Source organism: Chanodichthys erythropterus, chromosome 16 (assembly GCF_024489055.1).
Source record: "Chanodichthys erythropterus isolate Z2021 chromosome 16, ASM2448905v1, whole genome shotgun sequence".
Lineage (NCBI taxonomy): Eukaryota > Metazoa > Chordata > Actinopteri > Cypriniformes > Xenocyprididae > Chanodichthys > Chanodichthys erythropterus.
This window is the reverse complement of record NC_090236.1, coordinates 35845466-35863027: the sequence shown is the minus strand read 5'-3', so window position 1 is coordinate 35863027 and position 17562 is coordinate 35845466. Positions and strand designations below refer to the sequence as shown.

Sequence of the window (17562 nt, the reverse complement as noted above, 5' to 3'; positions counted from 1 at the left end):
TAACCAGTGACATTTCATATCATGACCACATAGCAGAAAAAAATGTAGGTCTACATTAAGGTTCAAATCATATTAAAGGGATGCATAAATTACAGTAATGTTGCTTTTTATGGGGGATTAAAAAAAAAAAACTTTTTTCATCAAAAATATATTTGTTCTGAAGATAAACGAAGGCGAAATGGGTTGGAACGTCATGAGGGCGAGTAAATAATGACAGAAATTTCATTTTTGGGTGAAATAACCCTTTATTGCATTTGGTATGACTATGTGAGACATTTATAATCTAGGTCAATTTATTAATGTACTATTGTTAATTCGTAATGGCATTAACTCTTTGACGTTAAAGTCGTGATGTAACTTTAGTAGCGACAGATTTTTGGGCTTGACATTAATGATGCGTTCCAGGCAGGTTTTTGAGCCCGTAAGTCACGATTTCAAATCACGACTCACGACTTTGTAGCGTTCCAGGAAAGTCACGCCAAAATGGGTAAAAGCAGGCACGTGCACAGATAGGGCTCAACCTGTGCAGAGCACATGCCCTTTTTGTCCGTACACTCCGAAGTGCCCTTTTTTTGGGAGGTGTTTTATTTTATTTATTTATTTTCTAGAATAAATCAATGGTATTGGTCACTCTTTACGTCTGTCTGTCTGTCTGTCTGTCTGTCTGATTTACAAATATATTTAGCCTAATAAAAGTATTAAAAAGAGCTTGTGACAAGATCATTTTGGATCCGCACAAACTGTCAGTCAAACCTCTTAACTCCGCCCCCTGAGTGCCGCGAACTGAAGTTCCACAGCAGCTGAACGTCTTGCAGCGGTAAATAAATATCTTGTTGAATGTTTGAATAAGTAGGCTACAACGTTGTCTTCACGAAAGAAACATTGGTATGTCTATAAAGTTTCATATTTTATGCATTTGAAGCCTGAGACCGGCGGCGGAGAGAGAGGGAGGGGGCTAGCAATTGCCTTCTAAGTTAGTCATAAATAGCCTATGCATACAGTACAGTAGTATTACATCTTTTATAAATTGAGATTTTGGCCAAAAACTGAGCGCTCATAACCTATTGATGATGACGTAGCACGTAACCTAATGTGATGCCATCGTTTTAACGTTTTTATTTTGCACATATTCGCTGATCAAAAATCCGGCGTAACTGCATTTGAGTTTTGACAAAAAAGCGACTGAGTGATCCCCGTCATCAGCTAGGTAAAATAATATGGGGGGGTGCCCTTTTTCAGTTTTCAGCACATGCCCCTCAAAAGGTCTGTGCACGGCCCTGGGTAAAAGTGTAAACAAACCAACATGGCGGACCGTACGGGGCTTATGCTATTATTTCTATCGCCAAAGGTGCTTACTCCTTGCTTATTTGAGGGAAACAGCGGAGGAAAACGGCGCACAAGGCAAGAGAAGCTGTTATACCTTTTATTTTACCGCATCCGTAGGGGCTGCCATTGTTGTTTCGCGGGCTATGTGACGTCAGAACCCGTAACTGGGAGTACATCGATCTAGTACGAGTTCACGGGTGGGAAGTCACGGCTTTGACTGCAGTTCCAGTGCACTTTCACGGGTAGAAGGTTGGAAAAACACGCGTTACGGGTTGCCTGGAACGCGGCATAACACCCGCCAAATGCGGGTAGATTTCAGCAGTGGCGTAACAGTCTTCCCCAATAACCAATTTAGCGGGTTGAATTTTATATATAATATATGCATTTTTCAATTGTAGTCTTTAAAAAAGGCATCTGAAATAATAAACCAAGTGCAATGTATTGATACATATCAATACTGAAATTTCTGAAATGCTGCCTACTCATTTCCCACAGAATAGAAACCGGATACCAGCTGCGCTTCTCAGACAGCAAGTTGACACAAAGCCTTTACTGGTTTCATTTAATGAATGTTGTTGGTGTTACAGGTCTTGAGTGTGAAATTGCGTTTATTGTGCATAATTTTACTCCTTTCACGCAGATTTTGTGCTCACACTCAAAGTGCGCACACATAAAACCACCTCTCAGTGCTAAACTAAGTTATTTTTCACTGCTTACTGCGCTTAAACAGTCAAATACACATTAAATAACGTCAAAATGCCGATCTTGGTGAGTATTCACGTAAACGCTGTCAGTTATGTTTTAAGTGAACGTAAACAGTTGAGAAAGAAAGTCTTAAAGTGACAGCAGCCTAATATACCTGCTGCCAAATTATGAGATAATATTGAAAATATCTATATGGCAGTTTTGTTCCCCATGGTATTGATGTCAAAATTGTGGCCAGTGAAAATGCTGAGTGGCTAGTAACTTTGGAAAACCAATAGCTACAGTGGCTGGTGAGCAAAAAAGTTAATGTCAAGCCCTGATTGTGACGAACACTTTATTAAAAAAAAAAAAAAAAAAAAAAAAAAAATTAAACATGCATAAGTATATCATTAACAAGATCAATAACAATAATGAAATGTATGAACTTTTATTGTTGAATCAATTAGGTTAATCAATTGCATATTGTGTTCATGATACCTAAATGCAACAGTTATTAACTTCAACTGAATAAATATCTGTGTATAAAATGTCCATGTATAAAAGCTGTACTGTAAATGTCTAACTTTTAAAGTGCAATCGTTTCTTTGCATTGCCAAAATGTGTAAAAACTGCAGTCAAATGTCAAAAGAGAACAATTTCAGTATCAATGCAACAGAGTTACACTGCTTAAACCTGATCAAATGGGTCCTGAAAATGTTTTTCACATCTCAAATGAGAGTAAGATTGTAGTCTCTGAAGAGGCTGCATCTGTCATCCGGTGGCTGTTCCAGGCGTTATCCTGCGTATGTGTGTGTAGGACTTCCTGAGAGTCACACTACCATGGTGAGATACTCCACGTGGAAGCACACACTCCTCAGTCAACTTTTTTGCCTCTGGGTTCCAGCAAAGAACGGTTGCAATCACTTCATTCTTGTCATCTCGGCCACCAGTGATGAAGAGCTTGTTACTGCAAGCGGCAATGCCACAGCTGGCCCTCTCACAGCCCAGCTGGATCACTAGTGTCCAGAAGTCTTGAAGAGGACTGTAGGAGTACAAGGCCTTCATCGCTCCACCTTTATTTCAGAGCAAGTAACATTTCAATCATCGGAGCATTGCAGCTGAGTAGTTTATGATATTATTCAAGCTCTAACATCAAGAACAAAAAAGGTACAAACCAACAACAAATATGGCGTCCTTAAACGTCACTGCATTTGTGCATTTGGCCTCAGTCGGCATTGGGCTTTTTAAGCTCCATTTATTTGATGTGGAATCAAAGCACTGCATGTTGTTTGTGGCTAGCTTGCCATTGGGGCCTCCACCTATCACATAGATGCATTTGTCATAGCTGGCAGCAGAGAAGGAGCTTACACTCAGCATGAGCGGCGCTGCCTGGAAGGAGGACAAAAACTCATAAAAATAAAAACTCAACTTGTGTGAATTGTAATGAAAGTACCTGAACATGTGGATTCAAGGATTAGTTAAGCCCAAAATGAAAATTCTGTCATGTCGTTCCACACCTGTAAAACCATCTTCGGAACCCAAATTAAGATATTTTTGATAAAATCCGATGGTTAATGAGGCCTCCATTGACAGAAAAAAAAATTAAAACTTTCAAATGTCCAGAAAGCTACTAAAGACTTATTTAAAACAGTTCATGTGACTACAGTGGTTCAACCTTAATGTTATGAAGCGACGAGAATACTTTTTGTGCGCCAAAAATAACAAAATAGCGGCTTTATTGCATTCCCAGAACATTCTCAGAACGTCCCCACTGGTATTAAGGATGTTGCCTAGTAACGTTCCCAGAACGTTCAGAGACGGTCACGATGTGGACATCTTTTAAGGTTTGGGGAACGTTATTTGGTGGACCTTCAGGGAACATTCAGGACGTTCTGGGAATGATTAGGGGATTATTACTATAGGACGTTCTGTTAACTTCCCAAATGTCCTCTTTGTAACGTTCTCGCGCGACCATAAAATTACCAAAATAGAACGTTCCTCGTATCGGGAACGTTATTAAATGACCAACAGAGGACTATGTGGGAACGTTCTGTTAATGTCCCAAATATCCTCTTTGTAACGTACTTTTTTGACCATAAAATAACCAAAATGGAACGTCCCCCTAAAGTCATAAGGAACCTTGAACTGCAGCACTTTCATTACCAAAAGAGGACGTTTTAGGAACGTCCTGAATGTTCTGTAGATGTTTGGAATTTTTGTCACCTTTAGAGAACTTTTAGGGAACGTTGCGCAAGGTCACGAGAACACTGAAAAAAAAATGCTGTTCTTACGTAGAATTTCAAAATATCTTAAATATCTCAAGAAGCATTTTCTTGACAAGTTAAAATTATTTTCTTGTTTTTAGGAAAAATAAGTCAAAATTAAGTGAGTTTTTCCTTAAAACAAGCTAAATAATCTGCCAGTGGGGTAAGCAAAATAATCTTAATCCAAACTGAAAACAAGATTATATATTTTATTTCTGGTGTTGATATAAGATTATTTTGCTTACCCCACTGGCCCTTTTTTTTCCTAAAAACAAGAAAATAATTTTTACATCAAATGCTTCTTTTTTTCAGAATTTTAAGATATTTTGACTAGAAACAAGACAAAAACTCTAAGTAAGAACAGCATTTTTTGCAGTGAACGTTACCTTCTATGTGGGTTGTTACATCATAAGTGTTTCAAAATTTCAATAGTTCACATGACTTTGGCAGTTTGATACACGCTCCGAACCACTGATTCGAAACAACAGATTTGTAAAGCTTCGAAGCTTCATGAAGCAGTGCTTTGAAATCGTCCATCACTAGATATTGTTGAATAAAGTCATTATTTAGTTTTTTTGGCACACAAAAAGTATTCTCGTTGCTTCATGACATTGAGGTTGAACCACTGTAGTCACATGAACTGTTTTAAGCTTTAGTAGCTTTCTGGGCATTGAAAGTGTTAATTATCTTGCTGGCAATGCAGGCCTCACTAAGCCATCGGATTTTATCAAAAATATCTTAATTTGTGTTTCCGAAGATGAACGAAGGTCTTACAGGTGTGGAACGACATGAGGGTGAGTAATTAATGACAGAATTTTCATTTTTTGGGCGAACTAATCCTTTAACCACCATCTGGGACTGCAAAAGTAGTAGTTGGGCAATTCCACGCAAAGGTCATCCTTGCCATGAAAAAAAAAAGTTTAAAATAAAAGAACAAAACCCTATGTAAGTTGTTAATTTAGGTCTGTAATATACTGTATTAATGTGCTCTATTGGACATTTTAAGAAAATTGCCTTGTTTATCCACAATATATGAGGTAAGCAACAATGCTTAGATAACATTTTCAACCAACCATATTTCATGCTCTCAAAAAATGGATCAAAGACCCCCCTTTTTTTAAACTTTATTTTAACAGTAAGCATTGTGTAGAAAGATGGAGGCATGCCTGAGATATAAATACACTCATTTCGTCATAACAGCACTGCCTGTGTAATTTATAAGGGCTGGAATAAAGAGGTCATGACGCTTCAGTGCTCTGTCACGTCCATAACGTTTTAAAGATTAAGTTTGTGTCATATAACAATTATAAATGCAAATAACTTGAAACTTCATATGCAAAGCTAAATTATGTTTATGCTTATTAGGATCAACAATTCATTTTACTACGTTGTTTTGAACAACCATAATAAGCGTTACGGACGTGACCGTTACGGACGCTTCATATTAAATCCTATGAGTTTTCTTCTTTATATTGCTGTGATCTGTTTCAGGCTTACCGTATCAGAACATATCCAATAATAGCAATCATCTTTGTGCTTCATTAGTTTTAATATGAAAAAATGTCTCAACTTTTTAGTTCATTCGATTTTATAACAAAATTCAAACAATACCTATAGATATCACTCGTGAATAAGCGGCAGATCAAGCGGATCAGGCGCACATGAAATAATCTTTGCTCTTTTCCAGTTACAGAACGAAATATCAACATCAGAACGTCGGCCTATATGATAAAGTAAAAAGTACAGAAGAGCATTGTGTCTCATAGGACACTTCCCTCGGGATGTTACGTTTTTACCTATTGGTTAATTGAACAGGCAACTGATGATAATCTCGCGGTCAAACTGACAAAATATAATAATATTGCAATAATTTTGACTTGAAATAAAATGTGATCATTTTTACTCAAGGCTTTGCTTTAAACTGCATAAACTAGCCGAAAATCGTGCGATCATTTAGACATGATTGAAAGTGACAATAGTGTCAATCGGTTCACCTGACTGTGGGAGAAATCTGTGATTTTAAACTGCTATTTGATAAACTTTAATATTTGTTAATGTATTTTAGCAAGCAATGCTGTAAGAAAGAAAATCTGTATTCTGTTATCGTCCTTGCTGTAATGTTACGTCTGTGTTTATAGTAGCCTATTCACTTCACTGTAGAGAGGCGTCCTGAAAGTGCACGAGGAACCTGATTGGTTTAGGCGCGAAACAGGCGCCCTCTAATTCGCTCGCGCTGCCTGTCATTCAATCTCAGGTTTTGACAGCTCGAAGATAGCGTTATCGACAGACAGATAAAAATGGTAAGATGTCACTAAAACAGCACACAATTAAGTTAAATAGATATCTAGTTATTATAATGTATCATATCAAGTAACCTGACCTGATACCCCAGCTCTTTCATCACCTCAGATAGGATGGGTTTTAGAGATGCACCGATCGATCGGCCAGGGATTCTGAGCCGATCCGTTTTGTTACCAGCAGCACAGGCAATCTTGGTATAAACACAGTTTTGAATCGTTAAATAACTAAGAAAGTGAACCCATGTTGTATTTAACAGTATTGAGTCCGTTGAACACCGTTCATAAACTCTTAAAGGGACAGCAGTCCAATATCCCTGCTGCTGTCTAAGTTAATCAAAAAAAAAAAAAAAAAAGACAAAGAAAATCACTTTCTGCTCTTGACTGAATACGTTTTATAACTTTAATGGTAAGAATTTATCTGTATTAATATTTACAATAAAGACTACAGAAATTAAGGTAACCCATGTACAATAACACTGAACTTTAATTTCTATTTCTTACCTGAATAAAAACCCAGTTAACCTGAAAAACTTTTGAAAATCGGAATTGGCAAAAAAATCGGAAGTCGGAATTGGACAAGAAAATTGCAATTGGTGCATCTCTATCAACATATGACAATAACGACCTCTATATATGACAAAATTTATAAATGCCTATTCAATTAACCTAATACTAGTAATACTATAGGCTGCTACATGTTTGAATTTAGGTAAAAGGTATGTCCAATGCTGAACGTCAGAAAGCTTTCAGGGAAAGGCACAAAAATGATGAAAACTACAAAGAAAAGGAGAGGAAAAGAAAGAGAGAGGAAAGAGCCAGAAAAAAAAATACAGCAAACTAATGAGGAGAAAGAAAGAGTCCGCACTCTTGCAAAAGAGAGACAGAGGAAAAGGAGACTCCGTCTTAAACATCAAAGTTTAGATGTTCAACTGGCTCCTGTCCCAGCATACAAGTGTAAGCAGTCTCTTGGAAGGGCGGTCAAACGAGTTCTTACTGCTCTTCCTCAAAGTCCAAACAAAAAAAAAGCAGTGATTAAAAAGATTGTTGACGCAGTTGGATTCATTGAGCACAGTGAAATTAAACAAGTAGACCTATCAGGTACAACAGACCACACTGAAGAAAAGGTCAAGCAGTTTTATGTGCGGGATGACATCTCACGACAGGCACCTGGCAGAAAAGATTCTGTCACCATAAGAGAAGATGGAGTTAAGAAGACATGTCAAAAGAGGCACTTATCTATGTCTGTTTTAGAGGCATATAGAGTCTTTCAGGATGAGTACCCAGAGATTAAAATAGGAAAATCAAAATTTGCAGCACTGCGGCCAAGAGAGGTCTTCACAAAAGCAGAAACACCTCATAATGTTTGCCTTTGTAAATACCATGAGAACACACAAATGCTGCTTGAGAGTGTTCATAAACACATACCACGACATGCCTTCCAAAGCGTATCAGCATTTATCAGAGCTCTGGTCTGCAGTCCTGACTCTCCGGAGTGTATGTTGAATGGATGTAAAACTTGCTGTAATGCAATTCTCCTTCAGAACATCATTAGCAACATCCCAGATGAAGATAAGAACATCCAAACAATGTGGCATTCATGGGAATCTGAAGGAGGGTTTCAGGTAAAGATAATGAAGAGAGGAGAATTGAGGGATGTATTTGCATTGCTGTTGGCATCAGCCACAAAATTTCTTAAACACTGCTTCATAAAAAGAAATCAAAGTGCAGTTTTCCAACAGAAGATGAAAGACACAAGTGAGACTTCAGCGGTGTTACAGATTGATTTTGCAGAAAATTACACTACTGCATATCAAGATGAAATCCAGGCAGCCCACTGGACCAGCAGACAAGTCACACTTTTCACTGCTGTTGCATGGGGCAAAGCAGATGTGCAATCCTATGCAATTGTCAGTGATTCACTGGAGCATGAAAAGAAGGCAGCTGTAACATTTCTGTCCAAGGTGGTGGAAGACCTGAAGAAAAAAAATCCAAGAATGGAAAAATTGCACATCTTCAGTGATGGAGCAGCATCTCACTTTAAAAACAAATTTATTTGGTCATTCATGTCCACAATCTTTGGGGAGATCTTTCCAAGCCTTAAGGTATTTATTCAAATGTTTTGTATCATAATGGACATATGTGTTACAAGCTTACATATGGTGTTCTTCAATGACAATCATTTGACTGTTTAGGTGGAATGGCACTTCTTCGCCACAAGTCATGGAAAGGGAGCTGTTGATGGAGTAGGTGGGACAGTGAAAAGGTCCGTTAGTTCAGCTGTGCTAAGCCGCAAGGTTATTGTGAACAATGCACAGTCCTTCGCAAAAACAGCTGCGCATTACTGCCCGAACATTAATATTAAACTTGTTATGGAAAGGGACATACAGACGTTCACACATGAACACCAGCTAGAGCGTCTGTGGACGGATGTAAAACCTCTCATAGGTAACTATTGGATAGCAATTTGTGCTCACTAATGAATGCGTGTAAATGATAAAGTTATTAAAGTGATATCTGTAGTATTATGACCTATTCACACTCTTTCTTAGGAACCCAGAGTGTGCACCACATCGAGCCCATCTCTTGGGGCCTCATCAAACATAGTCAGTATTCGTCCTCATTAGAGGCAGCAACACACAAATTTCATCATTCAAATGAGGATGAGCCCCAAGCCCATCCAACTGAGCCACTGGTCAATATAAAAACAGGCGATTGTCTGCAGATCTGCTAACAAAGGCAAAAAGTCTAGCAGGGAATTTGTCGGCCTTGTTACCGATTTGGATTCTGATGGGTTAGAAATTCAGTTTCTCAGGAGAAATGATGAAATGGGATTCGTTTACATCCTCCCTACAAAGGAAGACAAGTCATGGGTGGAAAAAGGACAAATAATCCAGCGCCTCAGTCCTTTCCTTGACAACAGAGGCCGTTATCATTTCAAAGAGGCAGTACTGGCAGAGTGAAAGAAAAAAAAATAATTAAGAAGAAAATTCATGAATTATATGAAAGATGAAAGTGTTAAGCATGAATGAATGAAATAAATAAGTTCCTTCACCTTTCCTCTTTCCTCTTTTCTCTCATTATCAATTATTTTACATATCGTATTATGATATTAGCCTGGTAATGTCTGGAATGGCATAATAGAGAAGTGTTTTCTCTCTGGCTAGGGGGCGCTTGTCTGAAGTTTAAAATCATTGGTTACCCGTAAGCCAATCAGATACGTTTAGTTATGACGCCTGTACAGCCGCATCGAAGCACAGACATCATGCATCGAACTCAAATCTATGATTGAACTTCCACTGTAAACCTGTTGTAAACACATGATGATGCGAGCGAAATACCGGAGTGAACATGGCTGTAAACGACTTTTGCAGATTATGCGAAGTTAATGCATCCCGAAGTTTGCATCCCGTGTCTCGTTTCCCATTTCCGCGGTCGTTTCGGTTTTCGATTTCTCTAACCTACAATGTAAAACTCGGCGCTTAGCATCTACGTCACGGCTCTCAGCCCGCCCTCTGTTCGTTGATTGGCCCGGCTGTTTCCAGACCGGTGGCAAACAGAAAGCTCTGACACTGTATCAGACTGAGTACAGAAGTGAAATGAAATTGAGCGGAAGTAGGAAGTCTGACGTAGTCAGGCTATTATGATATAGGATCCAATCTAAAAAAAATAAACTTGTAATGCCATTTTAAAAATCTTCAGAATAATTTCAGACTGTTTTCTTAATGTTAAAACTGCCATTCAGAGACATTTTATGGGTCAACAAAAGAGCCATGATGGTTTGATTGTTGATTTCTCAAACATGTTTTATGTGTATTTCAGATGTGTCACATCCATAACAGAATTTTGTCACATCCATAACGTTGGTTTTTCCTCATTATACACTTCATAAAAAATGTTATATTTTAAACATTGATATTTTTGTGCTCAGCTAAGACCCCTTTATCATGTGAATATCAATATTTATACATTCAACTTAAAAGTTCACAGACTTTTAAGAAAGTTGCACAGTATACTGCAAATTCTGTCATTTTCTGTCACATCCATAACATGTGCCTATTTGCCTTTTTTGGGGGTGTTTAAAATTATTTTAGAAAAACATATTTTGTCTACAAATTTCCCAGATTGGGTGCTCTGAGAATATGCATTGACAATTTATATATTGTAAGAAATTTATTTTTACAGAGACATTTTATCTGTCATTATGAGTTCAAATGTCACATCCATAACGCTGGAATTGCCCAGTTACAGAATTGCCCTCCCTAAATATTGACCGTTGTGTCTTCAGAACTCACCTCTGTCCAGCAGTTATGAAATGGATCATAGGTTTCAACACTGCTCAACCTCTGAGTTCCATCAAAGCCACCCAAAACATACACCTTTCCTCCAACAACCGCCATCTTGTGTCTCCAGCGTCCTGTGCCGAGGAACTCTATCTGGATCCATTTGTTCAGCGATGCATTATACTTCCACACATCATGCAGTGTTTCCTTGCCACCTGTTTTAAGTTTACAATAATTAGTGTTTTGTAAATTTCTTGCACATCAGCTTCCATGCTACTTTATCACCTTCTTAGTAGCCTAAACCGATGCTCACCCGATATGTAGACTTCATTTCTGAAAGTGACACACGCAAACTCCACCCACTTCTTATTTTCATTCTCAGACTCCATCTCCGTGTTTGGTAGTTTTGCGACCTCTAAGCGGCTCCTGCGTAGTGGGTCCAGACAGGTCACTTCAGATACAAACTTCTCTTCCTTTGTGCATCCTCCGATGATCATAAACACCTCAGACTGGAACTCCCGCACTCTTGGTTTGGTGCGCTCTGAGATCACCTATAAACCAAGAGGATTTAACACAGGATGTCTCCTGCTTCCGCCAAATGATCGCCTTGCACGTGTTTCCGCCAAAACCACACTTCTGTATTCTTCAAAAAGCTTACGTTGTATGAACTACGCCTTCCCTATTCTACTTACGGAACGAACACGGTACCAGTTCTGTTTTTTTCTGTAAGTTGAATAGGGAAGGCGTACGACATACAGCGTAAGCTTTTTGAAAAATACGAAAGTGTGGTTTTGGTGGAGGCACGTGCAAGGTGATCATTTGTTTATATAAAGCATATACAGTTGTATTTTTTCGAAAATGAGTGATGGTTTCTCTAGATAAGACCCTTATTTCTCGTCTGGTATCATTTAAAGCTCTTTGAAGCTGCACTGAAACTGTAATTTTGACCGTTTGGGCTCCACTTAGTCCACTATAAGGAGAATAATCCTGGAATGTTTTCCTCAAAAACCTTAATTTCTTTGCAACTGAAGAAAGAAAGACATGAACATCTTGGATGACATGGGGGTGAATAAATTATCAGGAAAATTTTATTTGAAAGTGAACTAATCCTTTAATTGATAGTTTGCAGAGATCCGATTTCTAGAAGGACCCGATATGTCATGATACCAACAAACTGACGTCATCAGAGAAGGAAAGCCATTCCAGAGCGGAAGCAAATTTTCAGATTTTGTTTAAAGATTATCACGACAAACAATTTTTTTTCGGTGTATTAAAGGGTTAGTTTACCCAAAACTGAAAATTCTGTCATTAATTACTCGCCCTCATGTCGTTTCAAACCCGTAAGACCTTCGTTAATCTTCTGATCACAGTTTAAGATATTTAAGATTTAGTCCGAGAGCTTTCTGTCCCTCCATTGAAAATGTTTGTACGGTAGACTGTCCATGTCCAGAAAGGTAATAAAAACATCATCAAAGTAGTCCATGTGACATCAGTGGGTTAGTTAGAAGTTTTGAAGCATCGAAAATACATTTTGGTCCAAAAATAACAAAAACTACGACTTTATTCAGCATTGTCTTCTCTTCTGGAATCCTTTCCATTGAATTGATTCCATTGAATTGATTCCACTGAACTGATTCCATTGAATCCTTTCATCTGTCAGCGTTGGTAATGCACTTTTACGTCGCCGTGGTTGTTTTTTGGCAATTAGGACATCCGCGACATGCACACTCACTAAAAACATTTTTAAATCAATTCATGTGAGTACAGTGGTTCAGTATTAATATTATAAAGTGACGAGAATATTTTTGGAGCGGCAAAAAAAACAAAATAACAACTTATATAGTGATGGCCGATTTCAAAACACTGCTTCAGGAAGCATCGGAACACAGATGAATCAGCGTGTCGAATCAGCTGTTCGGAGCGCCAAAGTCACGTGATTTCAGCCGTTGGCAGTTTGACACACGATCCGAATCATGATTCGACACACTGATTCATTATGCTCTGAATCTTCCTGAAGCAGTGTTTTGAAATCGGCCATCACTATATAAGCCGTTATTTAGTTTTTTTTTGGCACACCAAAAATATTCTCGTCACTTTATAATAATAATATTGAACCACTGTACTCACATGAACTGATTTAAATATATTTTTAGTACATTAATTGATCTTGAGAGAGGAAATGTCATTGCTGGCTATGCAGGCCTCACTGAGCCATCGGATTTCAACTAAAATATCTTAATTTGTGTTCTGAAGATGAACGAAGGTCTTATAGGTGTGGAACGACATGAGAGTGAGTAATTAATGACAGAATTTTCATTTTTGGGTGAACTAACCCTTTAATAAAACATTTTGAATAAATTTGAATGGAACAAGGGAATTAACTGTTTCAGTTTATGTGATTCGTATTCATTAATTAAAAAATAAAAAGTTTAAATTTCTGAATACGAATCACATAAACTAAAAATATGACCATAATATGAATAATATGTAAGGATTATTCAATTTGATAGAATTTTACTATACAATCGAAATTCGTAAATCGTACTTTTTTTGTTTTTGAGTGTACCTTCATTATTGAATCAACGCCACTGTGGCTGAATCTACAGATCCACGGCAAAATAAGTCATATTTTACGTGGGGTTTCGGTCTAAAATGACCAAAACAATGGGAGAAAAACATATCCTCCTTCATACTGAGCTGTCTTTTGGTTGTGTTGATTATTATATCAGTTAAATAAATATAGTTGAACATCAAAGTTAGAAGGTTCCCTGTATAATTTACAGCATTTGCTGACAAAAAAAATATTTCGTATGTAACCAAAGTATGGCATAAATATACCCAAACTGATTGAAGAATCAGAATCAAATCAAGAGCTTAGTAACCATATCAAATGGGGAAGTTTGTGTCGATACCCTGCCCTAATATTCCTCATCTTCAAGGACAAAACCCACTTATGAAATACACTTCCTACAAAACCTTGCCATGTCATTGTGACTCACTGTTATAATTCCAAATCTAGGATTTCACTTCCTACTTGAATGAACTTCCTATTTGAAGGATCTTGTGATCACTTCAGCATTCAGAAGAAAGGTCACCTTTGTAAAACTGACCTCTTTCCCCGAGAGGTGATAAACCCGGGCCTCCTGCAGCAGCGGGAACACCTCGGCGCACTGGCGGATCAGCGGGTCTCCTTCCACCCTTTCTACAAAGTACCACGGGTCCAACAAGGGCAGTCGCACGTGTGTGAGAACACGTGGCAGCAGAGCCAGCCTTTCACCCTCTTGAGCCCTGACCCAACGGATAACCACGTCAAACACCTGTTCCTCTTCTGTTACCCCCAACTCATCATGCTGAAGCAGACTGACCAACACATCTGCAGGAAGCTCCAGGATCTCATCATGCTCCACTACTTGAGAGAAGTTTTGGATAATGTAGGTGCGGACTTGGGCTTTCAAAGACTCCAACGAGTGGACGTCAGCTAGATGAAGGATGCCCACACAGTTTTCCGGGTATAGGGCCTCGGCTAAGTAACTGGCACAGGCGTCCACTATACGTGGAAACTGATATGAAGAAATAAGAGAATAAGAAATGATTCTTGAGCACCAAATCAACATATTAGAATGATTTCTGAAGGATCATGTGACACTGAAGACTGGAGTATTACAATATTACTGTTTTTACTGTATTTTGGTCAAAAATTAACCATTAAAATTAACCATTAAAAATTGCACTTATACAATATATATCTTCTGTAAACATTGTTTTAAAAGGTGCTACATAAAGAAAACTTTACTTTTTACATTAATTTTATGCTTTTTTTTTTTTTTAGTGGCCTGATAACAAATGTGGACTTGGCAGAAATTTAATTATACTTATGTTTATGCAAATATTTTATAAGTTACATCAACTATATTTAGCAAACACATGACTCCACCCAGCTACCTGAACCCAGATGTGACTGAGTGCAATGGAAAATATCCTCATTTTCACTTCCCTGTTATGCTTGGTACTTTTGACGGTTTTGATGTCTTCTCCTCCAACAACAACAACAACAAAAACCCAACAGAATACCACAAATGTTGCACTGGGGAAGTAAAATAAGTGTCATGTACACCCAGCTCAAACACACGAAACATAAAACTGTTACATATAGGCTAGTATAGAACCATATAGAAGCCCTGTTAGTGTTCATATGGGAAATATGTTTGTTAGTACAAACCTGAAAAAGGCTGGCCGCCTCAAGCATTCTCTGAACATTGTCTTTAGTTATGGTGATTTTGCTGGTGTAAGTGTATTCTAACAGGATTCTCATGGTGTCAGCGTCGAGGCCTTTAAGGTTTACATTTTCTTCATGTTTTTCTCTCAAGTCATTACAAAACATTGCTCTGTAAAATATAAAAACAAACAGTATAAAAATTCAGTTGCACTTTATTTTAAGGTGTCTTTGTTACACTGTAATTATACATTTAATTAATGAGTAATATAAAGTAACTACATGTACTTACTGTAGGGTTTGGGTTTGATTAGGGTTAGTTATGCATAATTTATAGTTATTACTAAAGTAACTACATGTAACATATGTAACAATGAAAATAAAATCAAGTGTTACCAAATATTCAACTTATTTAGACTAATTTAACCCTTGTGCGGTCTTCGTTTGGGGTCTCCAGAGTCCCCAGGCAACAAAATGTAATTTTATAACAAATAATATTATTTTTTTAAACAAATGTAATTTTACTTAGTTTTTTAATATTTTTACTCCACATTTGTGCAGTTTTTGGAGGATTTGTGATTTCTTTTAAATGTATATATATATAAATATATATTTTTTTAAAATAGGTTTTTATACAAAAACAGCTTTTTATTAATAATTCACTTTATAAACAACCCACATTTCTGACTTGCATTCATGGGGATAATATGGATAATCTGACATGGTTTAGTGTAAGATTCTTGCCCATCTTTTGAAAAAATGTAGTTTTAAAAGTAAAAAAATTATCACTTTTTACCAAAAAGTCTTGTCTTTTCACAAGTTTTTTCTGTTCAATTCATATCTAAATATTATGAAATCACAATTATAACAACAAAAATTACTCTTTGTCAAAGTTTAGCATTTTTTTAAATTTATTTATATAAATTTAAAATATATCTTAAATCCTCCAAAAACTGCACAATTGTTGAGAGAAAACATTAATAAACAGAGTAAAATTAATTAAAAATTATTTTGCTACAAAATTACATTTTGAAATTACATCCTTTTGACCCCAAAGACCCTTAGTGACTTTTTTTTTTACATTAACATTTTTTTTTTTTTTTTTGATCTTGAAAGTGTTAGCCACCATACAAAGTCTCATGCCATTTTGACAAAGAGAATTTTTTTTTTAAATAATAGCAAACATCATTTGCGGGTCAAAAAGACCCCGAAGACCCTATAAGGGTTAAGTTAACACTTTATTTTAAGGTGGCATAGTTACAGCTACTACATGTACTTATTATAGTACTAATAACAGTAAATTATGCTCTAAATCAAACCCTAACCCTATAGCAAGTACATGTAGTTAAAGAAAAGGTCACTCAAAAATGAAAATTCTGTCATTTACTCAACCTCAAGTTGTTCCAAACCTGTATGAATTTGGAGAAGATATTTGGAAAAATGTCTTGCTCCCCATTGACTACCATTTATTTTTCCTACTCTGTGGTAGTAGTAAATGGGGGGCGAGATCTGTTTGGTTACTGTCATTCTTCCAAATATCTTGCTTTGTGTTCAACAGAACAAAGAAATGTATACAGATTTAGAACAGCTTGAGGGTGAGTAACGGGATTTTCATTTTTGGGTGACTATCCCTTTAAGTAATACTCATTACTTACTGGAATAAGTACAATGTAACTACATCACTTTAAAATAAAGTGTAACCAAATCTAATAATCTATACTTGAAGTTTAAGCACAGATTCTCTATTTCTCTGTACATCACATCAAGTGATCTGAATGTACTACTGGCTAACCTGAAGTAATGACTGGCTGCAGCAAGAACCACGCGATGGCACTGGAAGCTCTGGCCCTGAACATGGAGACTGACGTCTGTTAAACTGTCCTCCAGCCGAAGACTGTGCAGTCCTTCCTGCAGATAACCAGCAAACACAGAGTCTTCAAACATAACCTGTCCATCTTCCCGGTTCTCTTGCATCGAGCTCTCCAGCATGCTCAGACCCCCTGCTGGAGCCTCTTTCGCGGCAGATGATGAAGGGCATTCGGAGTTATTCTCCAGAGTGTCAGCCATGATCTGGAGACCCAGATGCAGAACTTACAAAATTCGACGCTGAATAAAGTTTAACACCATGTGATTACTAGACATCGGCGAAACAATTGTTCTTTCCTAACACGCAAGCTTCCTGTTTTTAAAACGGCCTACAAAGAGGAAGTGCTGAAAACTTCAAATTCAGCTCTGCAACTTCACGATTGTGAAGGCTGATTATGTTTTCTAAAACTTGTGCATTTAAAATAACTGTTTAAGTGAAATCAAGGGCAAATATATAATTTAACATTCTCAGATCTCATTAAAAACCTAAATCTCTTAATTATACCTTCTTAGAAAAGGATATTATATTCTAGTACAGTCAATACAATAACACTACAGTCTGTCCAAACAGGATTCATGGCAATAATACCAACACAAATATTAGTTAAATTGAGTCAGTACCACAACCA

The 17562-nt window shown here is 37.2% G+C and overlaps 2 protein-coding genes across 5 annotated transcripts; one reads left to right on the top strand and one right to left on the bottom strand.

Moving 5' to 3' along the window:
- Positions 1-2415: 2415 nt before the first annotated feature.
- On the bottom strand, positions 2416-17477 carry klhl6 (kelch-like family member 6). Of its 4 annotated transcripts, none has more exons than XM_067363863.1 (8): positions 16860-17477; positions 15074-15239; positions 13950-14414; positions 11168-11405; positions 10867-11069; positions 6655-6765; positions 3186-3399; positions 2416-3083 (listed from the first exon to the last, which is right to left on the bottom strand). In XM_067363863.1, exons 1-8 carry the CDS (start codon positions 17132-17134, stop codon positions 2782-2784), a joined length of 1974 nt encoding a protein of 657 aa, XP_067219964.1. In that variant the 5' UTR covers positions 17135-17477; the 3' UTR covers positions 2416-2781. The 4 variants fall into 4 exon arrangements, with proteins under 4 accessions (XP_067219964.1, XP_067219965.1, XP_067219966.1 ...); XM_067363864.1 differs by having other exon boundaries at positions 2418-3083; positions 13965-14414; XM_067363865.1 differs by lacking the exon at positions 6655-6765 and having other exon boundaries at positions 2419-3083.
- LOC137003023 (uncharacterized) lies at positions 6826-9305 on the top strand. The gene is made up of 3 exons (XM_067363031.1): positions 6826-8676; positions 8767-9019; positions 9124-9305. The coding sequence occupies exons 1-3, from the start codon at positions 7300-7302 to the stop codon at positions 9303-9305; spliced, it is 1812 nt and encodes a 603-aa protein (XP_067219132.1). The 5' UTR covers positions 6826-7299.
- Positions 17478-17562: the final 85 nt, after the last annotated feature.

Excerpts from the sequence above, each read along its gene's own strand:
- LOC137003023 (XM_067363031.1), top strand. The coding sequence starts at position 7,300 with ATGCTGAACGTCAGAAAGCTTTCAGGGAAAGGCACAAAAATGATGAAA. Across the intron at positions 8,677-8,766 it reads AGATCTTTCCAAGCCTTAAG|GTGGAATGGCACTTCTTCGC; the intron begins GTATTTATTCAA and ends TTGACTGTTTAG. Across the intron at positions 9,020-9,123 it reads GGATGTAAAACCTCTCATAG|GAACCCAGAGTGTGCACCAC; the intron begins GTAACTATTGGA and ends ACTCTTTCTTAG.
- klhl6 (XM_067363863.1), bottom strand. The coding sequence starts at position 17,134 with ATGGCTGACACTCTGGAGAATAACTCCGAATGCCCTTCATCATCTGCC. Across the intron at positions 14,415-15,073 it reads AGGCGGCCAGCCTTTTTCAG|TTTCCACGTATAGTGGACGC; the intron begins GTTTGTACTAAC and ends TCTTCATATCAG. Across the intron at positions 3,400-6,654 it reads TGAAAGAGCTGGGGTATCAG|GCAGCGCCGCTCATGCTGAG; the intron begins GTCAGGTTACTT and ends TCCTCCTTCCAG.